A 19,134-nucleotide genomic window follows, 5' to 3' on the forward strand; every position below is an offset into this window, starting at 1 on the left:
AAAGGCAGAGGTAACATACAGAACAAGCCGCACACACTTTACGGGAACACACCCGTGAGAGCAGAGCAGCGGCCGCACACGGCAGCGTCTCCCCGCCGCGCCCCGGCAGAGCCCCCGCCCTCCCGCCAGGTCTGGGTCAGCGGGCGGGCGGCTGCCAGCCCCAGCGCGGGGGAAGCCCCACGCTGCCCGGCGGCCCGGCCAGACCGCTACCGTGGCGGTTACAACCGTTAACGGCCCGCTCGGCGGAGTGACGCACAGCTGACGTCCCCAGGGGCCTCAGCCGCTCCCCCGCGGCAACTGACGACTGCGCGCCCGCCAGGCCGGCCTCGGGATTGGCTGAGCAGGGGGCGCCCGGTGCGCGTCATCGGAAGTGATGCTCGCCGCGGCACGCCCTTGCTCCGTTCAAACCGGGATGGCGGTAAAGCGGGGCGGCAGGTGGGCAGCGGCGCGGGGGGTTGTGGGATGGCTGGAGGTCGGGGCTCGTGCCGGTGGCGTGAGGAGAAGCGCGGGCCGGGGCGGCGGCTGATGGCAGCGCGGGTTCTGCGCCCTCAGGGTTGGTGTTCCCTCCGCAGCCTGTCCTTCCCCTCGCCGCTCCCCACACCGCCTTAACTGCTGTGGCACATCGGACGCGTTCAGGCTCGGTAGTTTTAATAAATTTTTACCTCTAAGGAAATACAAGTTACTTAAGTTATAACCCACACCCCCCATCCCCCTTTTCTTAAAGTAAGCCATTCGCGTGCCTCTGCTTGAAAGTCCCTGTTCTTTTTTTCAGGTGATCTTTGACACACGATAATCTCTAAAGATGCTGAAGTTTAAATGCGGTGCCCGAAACCCGGCAGAAGCAGGACCGATGGAGCCCATCACCAGCCGAGTTTCTCGGCTCAATCTGCTCTTTCAGGTAAAGAGCATCTGGCCTGGGATTAGCTGATCTCAGTTTCATCTGCGTCCATACCCGGCGTATGAAAATACAGTTTTGCTTGTTAGCGTGGACACTCAAAGCATGCCTGTGTGGTCCTTTGGAGTGTAATAAGTAACTAAGGGTAATTTGCTGATCAAATGGGGTTTCAATAAAAGGAACAATCTTGCTGCAACAGATTTGAGAATGTTCTGTCTGGTGAGAAAAGACTTAACCATGAGGTTGCAAGATATACTTTCTAAAGGCAAATGTTAAACCATAATCTCATGTTACTATGACAACTTTTGTCTTTGTTTAGACCTTAGTGTAAAAATAGATTAGTTTTTGCAATATACAGCTTCTTGCTACGTGATTGAAAGCATAACTGTTTGCTTAAACCAGCCAACCAGCCTTGAAGTTGAGGATAAAAGGGCTGTGATACTTGTTGGAATTTGCGAGCCTGGATGGAGCTGTGACTCCCCGGCCGCCCAGTGCTGTTTTTGCTTTCCTGCCTTAATAAATACTTAGTGAATTTAATTCAGGCTCTAGTTATTTCAATTCAACTATAACAGGAGGAAGGAGTAAGAGAAAGGGATAATTAGTTGAAGTTCAAAGTGTGTACCGAGTTTGCACAAAGTTCAGCAGATAGTGGCTTGTCATAGATTTATGTGTATCTGTTGATGTTTTAGCCTGAGTGGATTTTCCCACATAAAGATGCAATGTTGCATTGTGTCCTGTAATCCCCATTTTTTTCCTGGGTGATGTAGCTGAGGGTTTGTCATGAGGTGGATTTATGTAACCAGGTGCTATTTGATCATCTGAAATTCAGCAGCTTTTCCATCTAGAGCTAATATTGATGCTGATTGCTTAAACTACTTGTATCATGAAAAAAACCCACATGGTACAATGTCAAGAAAAAAGCCAATGAGATCAGAGTCATCAGTGGGATGTACATCGTTCCAAGAAAGCTGTCATTTGAACTTTAACAATCTTTAGAGGATTGTTTTGTCTAAAAATAAAATACCTCTAGCTATTGCCATTAAGACAGTAAGTTGATATATTTACCTTACACTTCTGTATAATTTGTCTAATTTCTGAAGTAGTGATTTTTAAATGGATAATATATAATCTGCTCTATACATATGTTATTGATTTGAGGCTTTTCATTGTTGTCTGAGACTCCATCTGCTGTTGCTTCTTTTTCTTAACAGGGGAAGCCACTCTTTGTGACTCAACAGCAGATGTCTCCTCTCTCCCGGGAAGGCATCCTTGATTCTTTATTCGTTCTCTTTGAAGAATGCAGAAACCCCACGTTAATGAAAATTAAACATGTTGGCAACTTTGTCAGAAAGTGTAAGTTTGTTTAGACTAATTTTCAGGTGTCATTTTTTCTTCAGAATCTGAATGCTTGAATAATGCTTTATTTGCTTTGATTCATTAATGATTGTAACCCAGGACTTTGAGCATCTGATGTTTTGTGGGCAGACCCAACATTGCAAAGGGGATCTTGGCAATCTTAGTAAAGGCTTTGTTCAGGTTCAAAAATGTCAAGTGCAAGTGTCTTTTGAAGTGCTGTGACTCGAACGTGCATCCTTTTTAGTCTGTACTATACTTATAGTTAAGGAGGCACTTTAAAAGTTTCTGAGTAGTACATACAGCAAAGCTCCAAGTATGCACCACAGAAGGATGTCAGATGTCAAGAGCAGGATGGTGACTAGAGGTATGAGGAAAAAAAAATTCTAGAAAGGAACTTGGTAATCGTTGGCTTTTTCAGCTTGAAGTAAGCTTTTGGATTCCATGTGTCACCTGAATTTTGTATGCATAACTTGTGAATGTTAATTGTGTGCTTCAGAAACATAATTTCTGATGGAGTAAATAGTTTACTGATATTGTGCTTAGATTTTCATCAATTTTCATCAATTTTTTTCATTAAGATATACTAGAAAGCCATTTGGATGAAAGTAACTTACCATGCACTCTGTAATAGTTCTGTCTAACAGTTTCTAGATATTATTAGTGGAGAGTAATTTTCTGCTAGTCTGAAGAATTTTTAGAACATCTACCACGAGCAATTGATTATCACAGTGCGTGATGGTTGAAACTAGTTAATGGAAAACTTGAACTGAGTATCTGAAATAAATGTCTACAATTATTTGTTAGACAATGGACTAGTGCCTCCCACAGGCAGAGAAGAAAACCCTGCCACTTGACTGGTAGAACTTGGCTGGGTAAAGCCCTCGTATTTAGAAAATATACTTTGTATTGGTAAAGGATGGTTGGAAAGAATTTAGAAACAGAAGAGGCTATCAGCCTATGATGTTATGAATGGGACAGAATTATGGTTGCTATGGGAACTATCTTAACATTTCCTGATTTTTTTTTGTATGTACTGTATTTCAGTCTTAACTGTGCATTAATACAGTCTTTTTCTAGTTCTTATGCATACTGGGTTTTTTTGAGAAGCATATTCTGTAATGATTTAACATTTCCTGAGAGTTTGGAACAAAATGTTTTGGGTTTTTTGTTGTTTTAGTCCCCATTTTTGATGATGTGTCTGTTACGAAATGCCAGTTGGCTAACATAAAAATAAATTTTTTGGTTTTATAGATGCAGAGACTATAGCTGAATTAAAGGAATTGCAACCCAGCATGAAGGATTTTGAAGTAAAGAGTGTGGTTGGCTGTGGTCACTTTGCAGATGTAAAAGTAGTAAGAGAGAAAGTTACTGGTGATGTATATGCTATGAAGGTGATGAGCAAGGAGTCCTTGTTGGCACAGGAGAATGTATGTATATTTTTCCGTTATGACAGTAGATGGATGAATTACAATTTGTTGAATACTTCCTTTTTGTCACTACTATTAGAACTAAGTTAAAAGTTTACCTTGAGAAGGATTGTCCTACATTGCAGTGAAGTAGTATATTTGTGTGTAGTTCTGCTGTGTTTAAAAACTGTTGTCGTAGACTATGAATCTATTGGTTGAAGTGCCATCCAAAAAAATAATGGCCCTTGTCTTAAAGAGCTTACCATCTAATTGTAAGACAGGAAAAGACAGATGAAGAAAATAGTGGATCAGTATTGATCAGTTTGATGATGGCTTGAATTTTTAGGCAATCTATTCATTAAGGTTTTTTTTTTTTTTATTTTAAAGAGCAATGTAGAATGTCAAGAGTGGGTGTGAAGGCAAACTGTGGTGACTGGATTTTTATGGAGAGCCTCTCACTAGCTTGAGAAATGTGTTACTTGAAAACTTAAAAAAGGGATAATGGAGGTTGTTATCGTAGTTTGGTGAGAAACGGAAGTTAATCTTTCACTGACATGAGATGACAAGTAGGACAGAGATACTCCATGAAGACCTCGTGAATTTATACAGCAATATCAGCATCAGTTGTTCCCAATATATGGTGCAGTTAGCCTGCATCTGACATCCCTTAGCATTGTTTATGGCTATCAGAAATGAAGATAAACTAAAATTACTCTTGCGATGTCATAGGTTGATAAGAAAGCAAAGTATGATGCTGCCCTCAATATGACACTTGCTTGGTCTCGTTGAGCGTGGGTCAGTGAAAGTAGGGGATGTTGATCTAAATGAACTTGCAGTATCTCTGTAAGAAAATTAATTTCTTGTCTGGCTATACTATACATCTGAATAATTAAACGGTTGCTAGAGTATGATTTCAAGAGTGCCTTGTGTTTCAATACCTTCCAATTAATTTATGACTGAATTAGCTGTAAGGTGCTACCCCGTAATTGCTCTAGCTTCTCTTCTTATCTGGTTCTTTTGAGAGTAGTTTTATTTTATTAGGGCTAGTCCAGATGGAGTCAACCAAAATTGCACTCTGGACTTGTGGATGCTTCACCAGCTTGGAAGGGAAGCTGGCCTTTGCTGCAGGCACAGTTCACTTGAAAGCAAGCTAGACAACAGAAGGTGGGAGGGTAACAGGGAACACGGAGGAGTAAAATTACTTTTTTAAAGGTGCACATCACAAGGAAATAACATTTAATATTTTCTGTGTCATTTAATTTTTTTCTGATGTGTGCCTTTGGCACAGACTCAAATCTTTCTGAAACTAGGGGATTCTAATATATTCTAACTCAGTTGCATCATGATATAGCTGAAGACTTTCTTTTTTTTTGTAGGTGTCATTTTTTGAGGAAGAACGCAGTGTATTATCTCAGAGCACCAGCCCATGGATTCCACAGTTACAATATGCATTTCAAGACAAGAAAAATCTCTACTTGGTAATGCCTAGCCTTCGTTTCTTTTCTCCTCTGTTGAGCACTATTGCCATTGTTATGTTGAAGAGCATGATGGTTGAAATGTGCTTATCTTCTGTAAATTTTCCTGCATTATGTGTCACTGTTTGATATGTGTCCAGTGTAATATGGGGTTGAATGGAGTATCTTTTCTATATATGAGCTATATCTGTTCCTTTAAAATTTTATGTAGGTTATGGAGTATCATCCTGGAGGGGACTTACTGTCACTCTTAAACCGATATGGAGACCAGCTAGATGAGAGTATGGTGCAGTTTTATCTTGCAGAGTTGATTTTGGCTATTCACAGTGTCCATCAGATGGGTTATGTCCACCGGTAGGTAAAGGTTGCTTTGCAGTGCACATATTTGATCAGTATCATTCCAGAAAAGTGTTCTGGAATGATGCATTCTTGTTGTGATTTTTTATGTTCCATCCTCTTTCAGGACAGTATTTCACATGCTGTATCAGATGAGAAAATTAGAAAATTAAATCAGAGTCCAACTATAATTGTAGCTAAAGGCATTGACTTTGATGTAAAGTTCAAACTAATATCAAGAAAGGATTGTTACATATTTTTTCTGGAGGCTTAGTAAAAAGAAGCCCTAATGTTGCTGTATAAAAAATAAAAATCTTTTCCAGAGATGGTTGCTTTTAGCACCAAGTAGTACAGGAAATCAGTGTAATTGTTAAAACTTGTTGTGGGCTGATTGGTGAACAGGGCAGTATAGGATGTTGGAGTAGTTAAATATCACAGTTTTCTAAAGATCATATCAAAGTTTGAAGGCTGTTACTGTATGCATTTTCAAATCATATTGGAGTTCAATAAATCTATATCTTGTTATCTAGATGTAACAGTGGGGAATGGCATGGAAAGGTACTGACTGCTTTCTTGCTTACAGAGATATCAAACCAGAGAATGTTCTTATTGACCGAACAGGACACATTAAACTGGTGGACTTTGGGTCAGCTGCCAAAATGACAGTGAACAAAACGGTAATAATCTGGATTTGAACTTTGTCTACGGCTTGTTTGGGTGGTCCAATCAAAAAAGGAAAACTAACATTACATCTTTCCTTGATTACACCTTGTTCTTCTGCCTTTCTTGTCCAGTATGGAATCTATCACAACATATTTTTCCATTTATGAATGGCTTTTCAAATGTGAGCTTGAGATTTTTTGTAGCTCTCACTAGATACATAATTGCTTATTAAAATTTTAATACACAAGGTAGAGGCAGGTTTACTTTCTCATGGTGCTGCATTACAATATAAAAATCATACAATAAAAAACCATACTGTTCAATGCTGTGTTTAAAGAAGGACGTGGATTTATAATTGTTCATAATTGGACTGAAAATCATTTGTTGTTATAAGTTACTGGTAAATTTAGGTAACTGCATACAACTTCAAATGATAATTTGAAATTAAAATGTAGTTAGCAAGAATATGAAGTTCTATGCCAGATTCCTGTCTTGTGTTATAATTTTTACTTTTTTGTAGCTTTTTCTTATTACTGTGACTCAGTATTTTGTTTTCCCTGTTCTACCCTTTCCAGTCTTCTCTGCATTGCATTTTTCTTTTAATTTTTTTCTTACTACCTTTTTAGTTGTCTTCAGGTTTTTGTGTTAGTCTGCCTGCTGTTTTGTTCCATTCTTTATGCCACTTGGTGCAAAAATTATTGCATTTTTGACTCCTGAATTACCTTTTCTAAGCATTCCAAAAATTCAGATACTTTGCTGATCATGAACACAAGGTAGAAAGGCAGGGTTGACACTGAATGGAATGAAGGCAAGGTCATGTTTATGTCTAAATTTGACTATTTTTGAAATTTCAGCTATGATGTCCCTGTTAACAGTAGTAGAAACAGTACTGCTAGAGTATGTACACTGCTTAAAACTTAGTGTTTAGTAATCCTGTGCTTTTTAGAAGGCTGCTTTTCTACTTCAGCTGTTTGTACTTTCTAGTAACAGATATCTCTGATAATTTGACTTTTTATACTAAATAGTTTGCTTTCTGTTTCTTTATCAGCAGTTTCCTTAACCTTGCACTTTCTTGCTTAATAGCCTTGCTTAAAATCACTTAGTTTAAAATTTACTTGGAGGGCTCAAAATTGTGTCTCATTAAAAAAAGAAAAAGGAAAAAAAAAGGGGGAGAGGGGCAGAAGAGAAAAGATTTGGTTTATTACCAAAATCAAAATGAACAGAAAGTGCTGTAATTTCACTTGATATATCTTTGCTTCTAGGCAAATGCCAAGCTACCTGTTGGCACACCTGACTACATTGCACCAGAAATGCTATTGGGATTGAATGGAGATGGCAAAGCTTCTTATGGTCCAGAATGTGACTGGTGGTCCCTAGGAGTCATTGCGTATGAAATGATCTATGGACGATCTCCGTTTGCTGAAGGAACTACAGCAAAAACTTTCAATAACATCATGAACTTCCAGGTAAAGAGGATTCCTCCCATGTTCTTGTCTAAAAAATCTGTAACTAAAGGCTATGTTTTGACGGTTGAGAAGGGAAGCTTACAAATCTCTCTTACTTTGCCATGTTCATAAAATAATTAGAATATATGCTTTATATTTCTATATGTCTATGTATTGTAGATATCAAGTTATTTTTTGTAACAGGTGTCTAAAAATAACCATCTGCAGTGCATGAATTAAAAGAGATGTAGCTGGCAACTATAATTGCAGCATTTCCAAAATAATCTAGAAGAGAAATTGAAAGGAACAATTGTGAATTGATAAAGTTTCTGCATCTTACTAAGTGTTTGTGGATAGTAAAGGCAAGGGCTAGCTATGAAGAGCTGCAGGAAGACTTGAGGATATTGAGTGTCTGCATGATTAAAACATCACATGAAATTTAGTGTAAATAAGTTTAAACCAATGTATATGAAGGGAAAAGTACCCCAACTTTACCCAGTGGTGGGCTCAAGAACAGTATCTTGATGTTATGATCTATGCAAATGTCAGTTTTGTTCTTCATAACAGCCTGAAAAACATAGAATGGTGGGAGTTAGTAGGAAAGAAAAAAAGAAAGAAAATAATCATGTGTAGCTGAGTGGAAGTGAGCAAATAATGTGTACCTGTTATCTCTTCTAATATGGGAATTAGGGGCATCAAATGAAAGGAGCCAGCAGTAACTACGTTACAACAGAAAAGGATACTTCTTGTAGCACGTTCTCATGCTGGGGAGTAAGTTTGCACCTACTGACTGTTTATGTGTGCTTAAGGAGCAACTAGAAAAATTCATAGGAGAAGAATCCATTGAGATTTGGTAAACACAAAGACATCCCTGGTTCAAAAAATTAAAAAAAATTTCTGGGGAAGCGTTTTGTGGTACTCTTCGTTTGTGTTTGCCATTGGCCATTGTTAACATGAGAGAGTGATCCGGGACTACCATTTGTCTGATAGGGAATGGTTGTTTTTCTTATCTTTACTGCAGTAAATGCATATAAAATCCTGTTTGGAAAAAAGCACAATACTTTTATTTGTATGCTATAAATAATTATCCTTTGTGCTTGGCATATCTCAGAAAAATGAAACTTAATCTTACCATTTTCCTACTAAGCAGAAATTCTTTTCTTTCTAATGCAGAGATTTCTGAAGTTCCCAGAGGATGTGAAAGTTAGTAGTGAATTTCTTGATCTGATCCAGAGTCTGCTTTGTGGGCAGAAGGAAAGATTAGGTTATGAGGGACTGTGCTGCCATCCATTTTTTTCTAAAATTGACTGGGATAATATCCGTAACTGTAAGTAGAATAATACTGTGTTTGTAACAATTCCTGTTTCCTTGGGGGACATGAAAATTTGTACAATGTGTGTATTTAAGTGTGTTTGATCTGAATAGTTATTCATAATAATATTCATAATAAGAATAATAAGAAAGGACTGTGTCCTGGAGCAGGTATTTTTAACAAAACAATTCGTTTTTGCTTTTGGATAGGATATGTTAACATCTCTCAGGTGAAAATTGTAAGGCAAGATGAAGTTTAATACACTTCTATATGAATTTCTGATGCAATTGCCATATTACTGTAGGCACTAGACTGGAAAATCAAAACGGTCCTTTCCATGTCCTTCCTCAGATTAAAATGCATCAGTGTGTTCTTTCAGGCCTTATCCACCTCAGTTTGCTTAATTATGGCTTCATCTCATTACTTTTTGTTGTATTTTCAGCATTCTCTCTTTTCATCTTGTGATCCAACTTCACTTGAGGTTGGTTGGTTGGTGTGGTGATTTTTTTTTAGCTCCTGTAGATGATAAAATGTCAGCGGTCATAAGGGCATTGGTGTTTTTCCTCAGAGTTAATGTGTCTAATATAAGACTGATTTTTTTTTTTTTTGTCAAAAATCTGTTCATTCCACTAGAAATAGAATAAAGAAAATGAAGTAGTAATTTTCTCTGCAGAAAATTGTTTATGAAACTAGGGAAGCAATGGAATTTAGTATCTGGAAGTACTGAGGCACCAGCTCCATCGCAAAAGCAAATATTTCACGGATCTTTGATGATCTATGTATGAGTGCCTGACTTGTGTTTGATAGTATTTTAAATTATTTGGACTGTAAGATTATCTGTGCAAGGAACATGTCTGCCTTATATTCTTTATCAAATACGCTGTAAGAGCAATGATTGTGCTCCATTTTCCATGACAAATTGCTAAGCCAGTGCTTCTACTTTTGATGACTATCTCTGCACTTCAGCTGGAAGCTCCACAGAATGTTTACTCACTTTTCTGTTGATTCATTAATTTTGAACTTGTGGAGCTGCTGTTGTGTTAAATTCCATTGTTTCTGCCCTTTGAGAGCCATTGCGCCTTGAGTCATTTTCATCATTTTAGCATAGATTTCCCACACTTCAACTCACTCTGCCTTTTTCCCCCAGAGGCCTTTGCCTAAGTCACCAGTTTCTGTTTCTAAAATTTTTCTATTGCATTTGTATCATATTATCTCAGATCTGGAAAAAAATGGCATGTGAGCATATGTTCTCGTGTTTCCTTGGCAATTGTCTGTCTAATATTCACACAACTGCACAAGTTAATTGAGTGTTTTGCCATTTGATGTGACAACAGTGATACTGATGGACAAGCTGGTAGGCAGCCCTGATGTCATTATAATGTTGAAATAATCATTTGGGATTTTAAAAATCGCATTTCTGTCTGCAGCTGGCCTGTGGATTGCATCATTCCGTATAATATCTGGACCTAACTTCTGTGAAGATTCATGCAGTTTTGACCCCTGACTTCGTTGTTATGTCTCAGACTTCATAAAACCCCACTGTAACTAGCACAAAACACAGCAGTCTTCTTGCTTTTAGTAACAAATTCAATGGATCACCTATGGCTTTGCTCTCTGCAGTGCTTCTCCATTTGCTGGCTTATTCAGGGCGATGTCACTGTCATTCTATTGAAAACCCTTGTCAGCTTTGACCTGGGCTATCTAAAAGCTAAAGGTTTCTTTCTTATCATGACCTCTGCAGATAGTGGTGTTTAACTGGAGCAATGGCAGCCTGAGAAAATTAGTAAACCAGTGAGTGCTGGAAGAGGTCACAGGATTTAGGTGTAGATTAAAGAATCTCACTACCTCAAGTTAATCTGGTCAAAGATTTTGGATATGTGGAATGTTGGACTCGGTGATCTTAAGGGTCTTTTCCAACCTAAATGATTCTGTGACTGTTAAATAATTTCTGTGTCAGCACAATTAGACTTTCCTCTAGTCTATAAAAGCAATGATATTATTTATATTTGAGACTGGAAAAGGTAGGGGAAAAATTGGTACACTTGCCTTGCAGGTATTTAAGTCAGTGTGCTGGGAGTTCCAGGATAACCTTTTTTAACAAACCATTTTAACAGATTTTGGTTAAGAATGTGTTATTAAGGGGTTTTTCAGTGTTACATTTTGTTGTTATGTTAGCTTAGGAAACACCTGACTTTTCAGTAAACACCTTCCCAAAAGATAGTTGCCTCTAAAAAAGCTCCCAGCTTCCCTTGTTTCAAGTAGCATGTGTCTCAGAAGCAGCTCTTAAGTTACAGATACAGAATCAAATCATTAAACCTAAAGTCAGATTTAATTGAATCTGTCTCAACAGGTAATTTTCCCCTTCTTTGGAGTATTGTACTGAAACATTTTTATGGATTCTGCCCTCTGTATTTGTTGATTTCTGCTATTGATTGACTTAAAAAGCTTCGAACAGCTCCTCCCCGTCCCCTAAAACAGACACCACCCCAACCAAACAGAAAACCCCAAAACTTTCAAAAGATTATGATGATTTACTTGACAATTTTCTGAAAATATTTTGAAATTTATTTACATAGAATAAACATATTTCTATCTGTGTTTCAGCTAAATGATCGGGATTTTAACTGGAAAGTTGGTAACGGAACTGTTTGCTTGATAAGTATCTCAAATCAGAAGTAGAGAATGGGGAAATGAAATACTTGTGTTATTGGCAACATGGTTGCATTGTATATAGTTTGGGGATTTTGTTAATCATCTTTCACTGTTTGAAATCCATAAATTACATCAGCTGTTTATATTTGAACCAAAAATATGCCTGCTGAGGTTAGCTGAGAGATGGTCAGAAGACTTACATTGTCATCTAAGCCATATATATGTATAGCATAAACAATCTTCTGTTTTAAGAGTTGTTTTGTAACTGCAGTCCAAGAGGTCTTGAAAATGGAATGGTGTATTTGGACTTGCATGAAGAAACAATATATATGAGAAGAAAATAATTAGTGTCTTGTGCAAACAGAAGAACTTGGAAGTGTTGCAGACTGATTTTTAGGCTGTCTTTTGCTATTAAACAGGCAGAAACCTAAATCTCATTGTTCTTAAGTCCAAGGCTCTTCCTTATCCTTATGAACCCAAAATTGTCATTCAGTAACATTTAAACATCGTGATGTTTCATTTAAATGCTTGCCTTCAGAAAAATGTGTTGACTTGTTTCTCTGAGTGGAGATCACTTTCGTGTCAGCTTCAAGATGACTTTTATTAACAGAAATATATGTGTTGGATCATTGTCTTGACAGAACAGTAAAGATGTTAAGATCATATCGTGGAGATTGGCTAGAACTAGTATAATGCCTTTTTTTTTTAAAGTGGTCTTAGAGAAAACATCCTTAAATTACATCAGTTGGATTTTCTATTTTCTATTTTTCTTCCATAACGCTTTATTCAAATAGGCCTCTTAAAGCCTGAGGAAGAATAATGCCTAACCTACTTAGGCTGTGTGGATGCTTTTCCTCAGAAAGCATATATAGATCACCTTGTAGATCAAGAAAAGACACATTTTCATTCTTAAGAAATGTTCTGTATCTCCTTTAGATTTCCTATTTCAGTTAAGTTTTTCACTGTCCCAGGGGAAACGCAGTATCTCTTTTCTGAATTTGCATGAAAATATTTTGAAAGAATGGAAAGACCTGATTAAGGCAATGTTCCTTGAACTAATCATAAATACATACACTAGTGCAGAGTTAAAAAAAAAGGAAAAAAAGGCAAGCTTTTTTCCATAAGACACATTATATCTAATCTTAATGATAAACTGGTTAAAGTACTGCAGTGTATGTGTGGTAGTTTGGGGTTTTTGGTTTTTTTTTTTCCTTAACTTAGCAACCTACAACACCCCCTTTTCCTCTGAAAGTCATTCTTTGGAACAGATGGAAGAGGGTTACATCCTTCCACAAGTGGGGAGGTATCTAGGCAAGCAATTGGCTTTTTTAAAACATACAGTTCTTTGCAAGATACTTTAAATGGTAAACAGAATATGTACGTTCGTTTGTAACGTAACGGAGACAGAAAGAGGTCTTAATACCCAACCAGTTTGTTCGAGTAGAAGCATTGGTGTTACTGTCTTTTTGAGTAATGATTTTGCCTCCCTTTTGAGTGAGCCTGAAAAAAATGAAAATCTTTCACCTTGCCAGATGCAATGGAATGGTTTTAACATTCAGTTCTCAGAGTCTTATCTTGACCTCCACTAAAGGATTCTTCCCTTTAAAGAAGCAACTGATAAGCACATCCGTGTATTTGCATTCACCAATCTTCATCTTGTTCTGAAAATGCTGTATTTTTGTGCAACAGTCCTCTGATTTTAAGCAAGAAATAATAATGTAACTGGAGATTATGTCACTGTGTGACCCACATTTGAGAACAAAACTGCTCATCAGTTTTAGCTTTTTTTTTTTTATTACAAGACTACTCTCTTTATTCTGCAGATGCTTTGGGCAAAGGACTCCTTAGTGTTAGGAATAAAGGACTATGAAGAAGCAACCAAATAATTAACAAAATCAGAGTGGATCTAGCTTGCTTTTAAAGATATTCCTTCTTTTTCCTCAGTGAGATTTTGTCCAGTGTCCTGAAACTTCTGAAGAAGTTCTGCTTCTCATTTTCAGTTGATGTTGACAGTTCAGAAGTACTTCACATCTAGAGCTGTTTTTGTGGAATGACTGTTTTAAGTTTTCTTCTTAGTCACTACTGTTTCTTGATACAAATACTGTAACAAGCTTATACTACAAAGTTGCAGAGTTTTTGGACTGTCACTCAGATTTTTTAGTGAATGCAAAATAGAGGGCAAATGATTTTTTTCATTGTTTTGTAATTTTTCTTCATTCACATCTTTTATCAAACATTAGAGGAAACTGTAGTCTAAAACATTGTGCTCTTTAGTTTCCCACCAGCCCCAAAGGTTTGCTCTGTCTTGCCTTCAGTTTTATCTTCTCGTATCCATTGTTCCCCTATTGAGTGCTTTTAATCTTTTTATGTGCATGCTGATTTTAGGCATATTTAAATTATATTTTCTGTTATGCGTGTGGTTTGACTAGGAATTCTTATTGTTGGTAGAGGAAAGACTTTGGTTTTAATTGCAAGGGCTTGAAGATGACTCCTTAAGAGCTTCTTAGCTAATCTCTGGTGAGAAGTAAGGCACTAGGTAACTCTTTCAAAGATGAAGTTATCTGTCAAACTCTGAGGAGCATGTAACAGCGTTTTTATACCATTATAAAAAGGCAGCTATGTTGGTTTTTGCTACCTATTTAAGAAAGATTCTAGGCTTCCCCAGAGGTAGTGAATAGTTTGTTTCTTTGTCTATTGCTTTACCTGCTAGACAGTATCTGTTTTCAAAGACAATGTTAAAAACCCCACAGAAACCCCTTCCTGTAATAGGATATGCAAAGTTCTTTCATCAGAGGTCCTAAACTAAAAAATACCAATTCCTGACCTTACCCTTCTCTGCTATGAATTAACTGTAACTTGAGCTTATTTTTGCATTAAAGAGGATATACTTACAAACTGTTTTCTCTTGCTTCCCTGTTTTTAATCATTAAGAGCACATGAAAGAGTAGCTGGACATTATCCTGATATTAAATAAATAATAATAAATTAAAGAACCTAATCACCAATCTGTTTTCCAGGATTATGTTTACAGTATATAAACATCAGCATTATATTGGATCTAAATTTTTATTAAACCCAATAAATAGCAGAAATTAATAAATTCATTATATTGACAGAGTATTTCAGTGTTCTGGAACGAATAAGTAAAACTGCTTACTATACAATCTATTTAATTTGTATATTTTCCCCATTTATCTCATTCTAATGTACTTGGAACTACTGTACGTGAGCAGCATCCTATCTGCTTCATGGAATTTCTTCTCACTTCCCTGCTTGTGAACAGCGTCAGAATGGCTCCTTGGGGAGCTGCTAACAAAGCCTGCATGTGTAGTTGTGATTTGGCAGTTTATACAGACAGATTTATTTTTTTTTTTTGGCTGTTAATGCTGGTCTGCTGGGTAGTTTAAACGTACATTTGTCTAGAGAATAAAGAGTTAAAAAGCGGGCTGTGAAAGGTTTTGGCAACCTAGAGGGAGCTAGCAAGCTCCAGCCGTGACTCATTCTGCCTGTGTCAGTCAGATAAGCATCAGCATCTGTCACGAATGCAGGCAGGTAGGGTTAAACTCCGAGCATGCAGAGAGTGAGGAGCAGGGAGCCTGCACTGCAGGGGTTGTAATGTTTGTTCCCGGTTCTTCAATTCTCATCAGCCCTTCAGCTACAGGAGATCTATACTGGATCCATGGTAACGGTTTTAGCACACTACACTTCCATCCGCTTGTGACAATGGGCTGTGTTCTAGTTGCTAACTGAAGAGCTGTGTCCTTTATAAAGCAAAAAATAGATTAGTAGATTTGCAATGAGCAAGGACCTGAGTGATGAAATAAATAAATAAATCTTCGAAAACGTGATTTAATGAGGTAGGAATTGCACAGCAGGCTTTTGCATTCATTCCTTTCACACACGTAGCCAAGCCAGCAGGTAGCTCGGGTGCTGCACATCATTGAGAAGAACTTGTTCTTTTGTTCTGTTGGTTAATTAAACTGAAGCAAACACGAGAAAATCAGCTGAAATTAAACAACTGCTTAACAAGTTAAGTGGTACCAATTTAGAAATTATAGTAAGAAATACATTGTAATTCCTGCTATTTATACCTCTCTTCAGAGCTGATTGTATCAGAGCCAGACTGCAGTGGTGTCCCGACAAGAGTTCCAGATCTTTACCAAGCTCTTCTAGAGAAATAAAATTTTACTGGTATTTCTTCCCTTCCTAAAGACCAATTACCTTCTAGTAGCTATAGTTCATTAGACTATTCCAGGAGAAAAACCAGTTTGCTGTTGATTAGAAGCCCGTGCTGTGAGGGTTCTTGGTAGTATTAAAGGGTAGATATATCCCTTAGCTGACTAGCAAAGGATCAGGGTACATTCTCATGTAGTGTCACTAATTGGATAGGTTGGAGACATTTTATTTTTCTAGATGAATCAGACTGTTATTACTTTTAGCTATATTACAGTAATGAGTTTCTTACCCTGGTGCTTTGATTTGATTCAAAATATGTGTTTAAAAAAACCCCCAAACCCAACAATCTGAAGTCCCCAACCTAAACCCCAGTTTAATCAACGTGGGAGACATTCTGCCTGCAGAGTGGTAGCCATGTTGGTAGCTTAAGGGTTAATCTCTTGTTGCTGTAATACGATTTGAGAGCAGCAGCTCAGTCTGCTTGTGTTAGCAAGATTAAAAGCAGGAGCTGCAGTGCCATTGCAAGCACTGGATGAGTGGGACTGTTGCAGAGTGAACTGTAGCTGAATTTTGTCTTTTCTTCTTGCTTTTTTTCACCAGCTCCTCCCCCCTTCGTTCCTACACTCAAGTCTGATGATGACACCTCAAATTTTGATGAACCAGAGAAGAATTCGCGGGTTTTATCCTCTACGTGCCAGTTGAACCCAGCAGGCTTCTCGGGTGAAGATTTGCCGTTTGTGGGGTTTTCATTCATCAAAACATTAGGGATCAGATCAGAGTAAGTAGGAATTATTGCTTAGGTGGATAGGACCATTGGAAAAATGCGAAGGTTTGTTACAGTGAGGATGGTGTGTGTGGGGAAAAGCTGTTTTAACTGGCCTGTACTCTGCTTTAGGGAAACTGCCAGTTTCTGGCTTTATCTGTTGCTGCTGTGGCTTGTACATGTCCTACCATTCTGTAATTATTTCTGGGATGAGAGGGAGGGAAAGGAATGGAATGATTGAGTCTAAACCAGTTATTGCTAAAATGGTTGTTCAAATACTTTGAATTAGTTGTTGCTGTTAACCAGGGAGCAGTAGGTGATTGCATTTCTGGTATTGCAGGTTCCTGAAAGAAGGAGAATACTGAGGAGTTCAGAGATGGAAAAAGGAGGGGGGTGGGTGTTATTTTATTGGGTCAGAGAGTGGGCACCAAGTGCTGGGGATGTGTAAGGCTTGAATCAGTGATCCACAGAAATGGAGCTCCGTAATCTGGAATGTGCAGTAATGGGTCAGTGAACAAGAGAAGGAGCTTCATGGCAGCTGACTGTGTGCCGTTCGGTCAAGTTAAATATGAAGACTGGACATTGCTGTATTGTGTGTTAAGAGACTGGAGACTCAGATGAAGTATGCAGGGTAAGTGTTTGTGGAAGGAGCTAAAGATCTGGAAAAAATAGTTTTCAATTGAAAGAAAACGTGCTTTCTGAGAGAATAGAGTTGGGGAAAAAGAATAATATAAATAGTATGGTATAAAGCATTTGGTGTGGTGAGTGATTAGTTTCTGATGACAGGGCTATTGAAAAAGTACTGGTACAGTACCTTAAGTTGAGAAGTCCTTACCTCATATCATGAGGCCTCTCAGGAATGCAATGGCTTTAGCTGGGTTAGTGACTCAATGCACTAAGGTGCTGTGTTTTTGTCTCAACCATCATTTGTTGCTGCTAGTTAGTTCCAGTAATGGACTTCATTGTCCATCTGTCTTAATGAAGTTTTCATTTTTTTGTCGTATTGGTTGTGATAGTTGCTCTGCAGTAAGTGTGTAGCCAAACCTGGTGATAATGTTGACATCTTTGATCTTGCCCACACTGTGAATCAAGGTTATATGATGGTTATGCCAGTAATAAAAAGGGAATCTTCGGCTGTCCCTCCTCAGCAGAGTTGCTTTTATGACAAAAGAGGAAGGAAGGGAGAGGACATAAAAACCAAAACAAGTGTTCTTTTGGTGAAATGATCTAATATTGTTAGCAGAATTATAAAACACCTGGGGATAAAATCTACCTTGATTTAGAAGTGAAATAACTTAGTGTTGTCTTTTCTGCATGGGGAACTGCACTCCATCTCTCAAGGCTACATGACCGTTCATATATCAGAAGAGGCTCGACAGTGACCATATATATATAGTAAAAATGTATATGTAATCGGGGCCCAGGACTAGAATTGAAGACAAGCGTGAGGTAAAGTCTCAGGAACAATCGTGTAACTGTGCTGGAGGTGGAAGGCTGAAAAGTAATATCGATACAGCTGATTGATTGATATGCTTTCTTTGTGGAGCTAGTACCACAAATGCGTATTGAAATTATATTTGAATTCTGGTAATAGCTGGGAGGGGGTATAATGTGCTCTGGCTAAATTCTGACTGAAGTAAAATTTCTGCTTAATGTGGCCTGTTTCTTTCCTGAGCCTGGAACAGAAAGACATCATGTACTTAATTCCCCCAAAATAATTTTAATATAAGAAGATCTTAGTGGTTTCTTTTTTTGAATGAGATCTCGATAAATGCACTTCGATATTTTTAGCAGTAAATACTTGCATGTTGTTCTGCAAAGGTGATTTAAATATGGCAAAGAGTGTATGGAGACTTGAAGATATCTATTTTAAATAATGCGGTGACTAGTTTATTCTTAGTATCACTGCAACATTTTGTCATAAAGGTAGCTTCTTACTTATAAAATATTGTGTGGTGTATGTTTTACTTGAGGAAATAAAGTACTGTTTCTGTCCACACAAGCTTGAAAATCAAATTCTAGATGGGAAAGAGAACAGTAAATGGGGAGTAAGCTTATCTGTTGTGAACCCTGGGATGCCTTGTCTGGAAGGTTTTAAGTCATCAAGTTTATCAGTCCAGATTTTTTCTTCTTAAAATCTTTTCTCTGAAAGTCTCACCCATATGGTTGCTAAGTGATGCAGATCTGTTTTCCTGTGTCTGCAGCATGATAGCTCTAATGCCTCTAGTGCTGCTCATAGTTAGGCCAGCAACTGCGGAGTGCCATTAATAAGGTCCTTGAAACTTTCATTGCTTTTAATTTCAGCACTGTCAAGCTACGAAGTTTAGGGTTATTCTGTTGCCCATGTTCACTGGACAGTAAGAATCCATAGCTGAGATAGGAATTTCAAATACTTAAGAAAAAAGGCAATTAGGAAAAAATAGGACAGAAGAAGGATAAAAGAGTTATCTTTTTCCATTCTCCTCTTTCTCCCAACCACTTAGGGTTAGAAGGGTTCACCTAAGTCACTTAGACCTGTTGCCAGAAATTATATAGTCAGTGTATAGTTTAGAAGGGTCCATTGAGTTCAAATGTTCTGTGTGTTGCCCCATACCATGAGTTTTGGAAAGAATTTTTGAGCCTATAACAAGTGTAAGATTTAACAAAAGAGCAAAA

The 19,134-nt window shown here is 37.9% G+C and overlaps 1 protein-coding gene across 11 annotated transcripts in view; it reads left to right on the forward strand.

Moving 5' to 3' along the window:
- Positions 1 to 364: 364 nt before the first annotated feature.
- CIT (citron rho-interacting serine/threonine kinase) overlaps positions 365 to 19,134 on the forward strand; it is a 73,738-nt gene continuing 54,968 nt past the window's right edge. For 6 of the 11 annotated variants that reach the window (XM_027814061.2, XM_027814066.2, XM_027814062.2 and 3 more), the window contains exons 1-10: positions 489 to 641; positions 773 to 898; positions 2,107 to 2,248; positions 3,503 to 3,678; positions 5,034 to 5,135; positions 5,344 to 5,486; positions 6,052 to 6,145; positions 7,394 to 7,597; positions 8,750 to 8,903; positions 16,317 to 16,494. In XM_027814061.2, coding sequence (XP_027669862.1) covers positions 803 to 898; positions 2,107 to 2,248; positions 3,503 to 3,678; positions 5,034 to 5,135; positions 5,344 to 5,486; positions 6,052 to 6,145; positions 7,394 to 7,597; positions 8,750 to 8,903; positions 16,317 to 16,494 — 1,289 coding nt within the window. In that variant the 5' untranslated portion in view covers positions 489 to 641; positions 773 to 802. Of the gene's footprint in view, positions 436 to 488; positions 642 to 772; positions 899 to 2,106; positions 2,249 to 3,502; positions 3,679 to 5,033; positions 5,136 to 5,343; positions 5,487 to 6,051; positions 6,146 to 7,393; positions 7,598 to 8,749; positions 8,904 to 16,316; positions 16,495 to 19,134 lie in introns of those variants that run through there. The other 5 variants (XM_027814063.2, XM_027814064.2, XM_027814067.2 and 2 more) reach the window with 3 other exon arrangements.

This window comes from Falco cherrug, chromosome 1 (assembly GCF_023634085.1).
Source record: "Falco cherrug isolate bFalChe1 chromosome 1, bFalChe1.pri, whole genome shotgun sequence".
In the NCBI taxonomy this organism is placed as follows: domain Eukaryota; kingdom Metazoa; phylum Chordata; class Aves; order Falconiformes; family Falconidae; genus Falco; species Falco cherrug.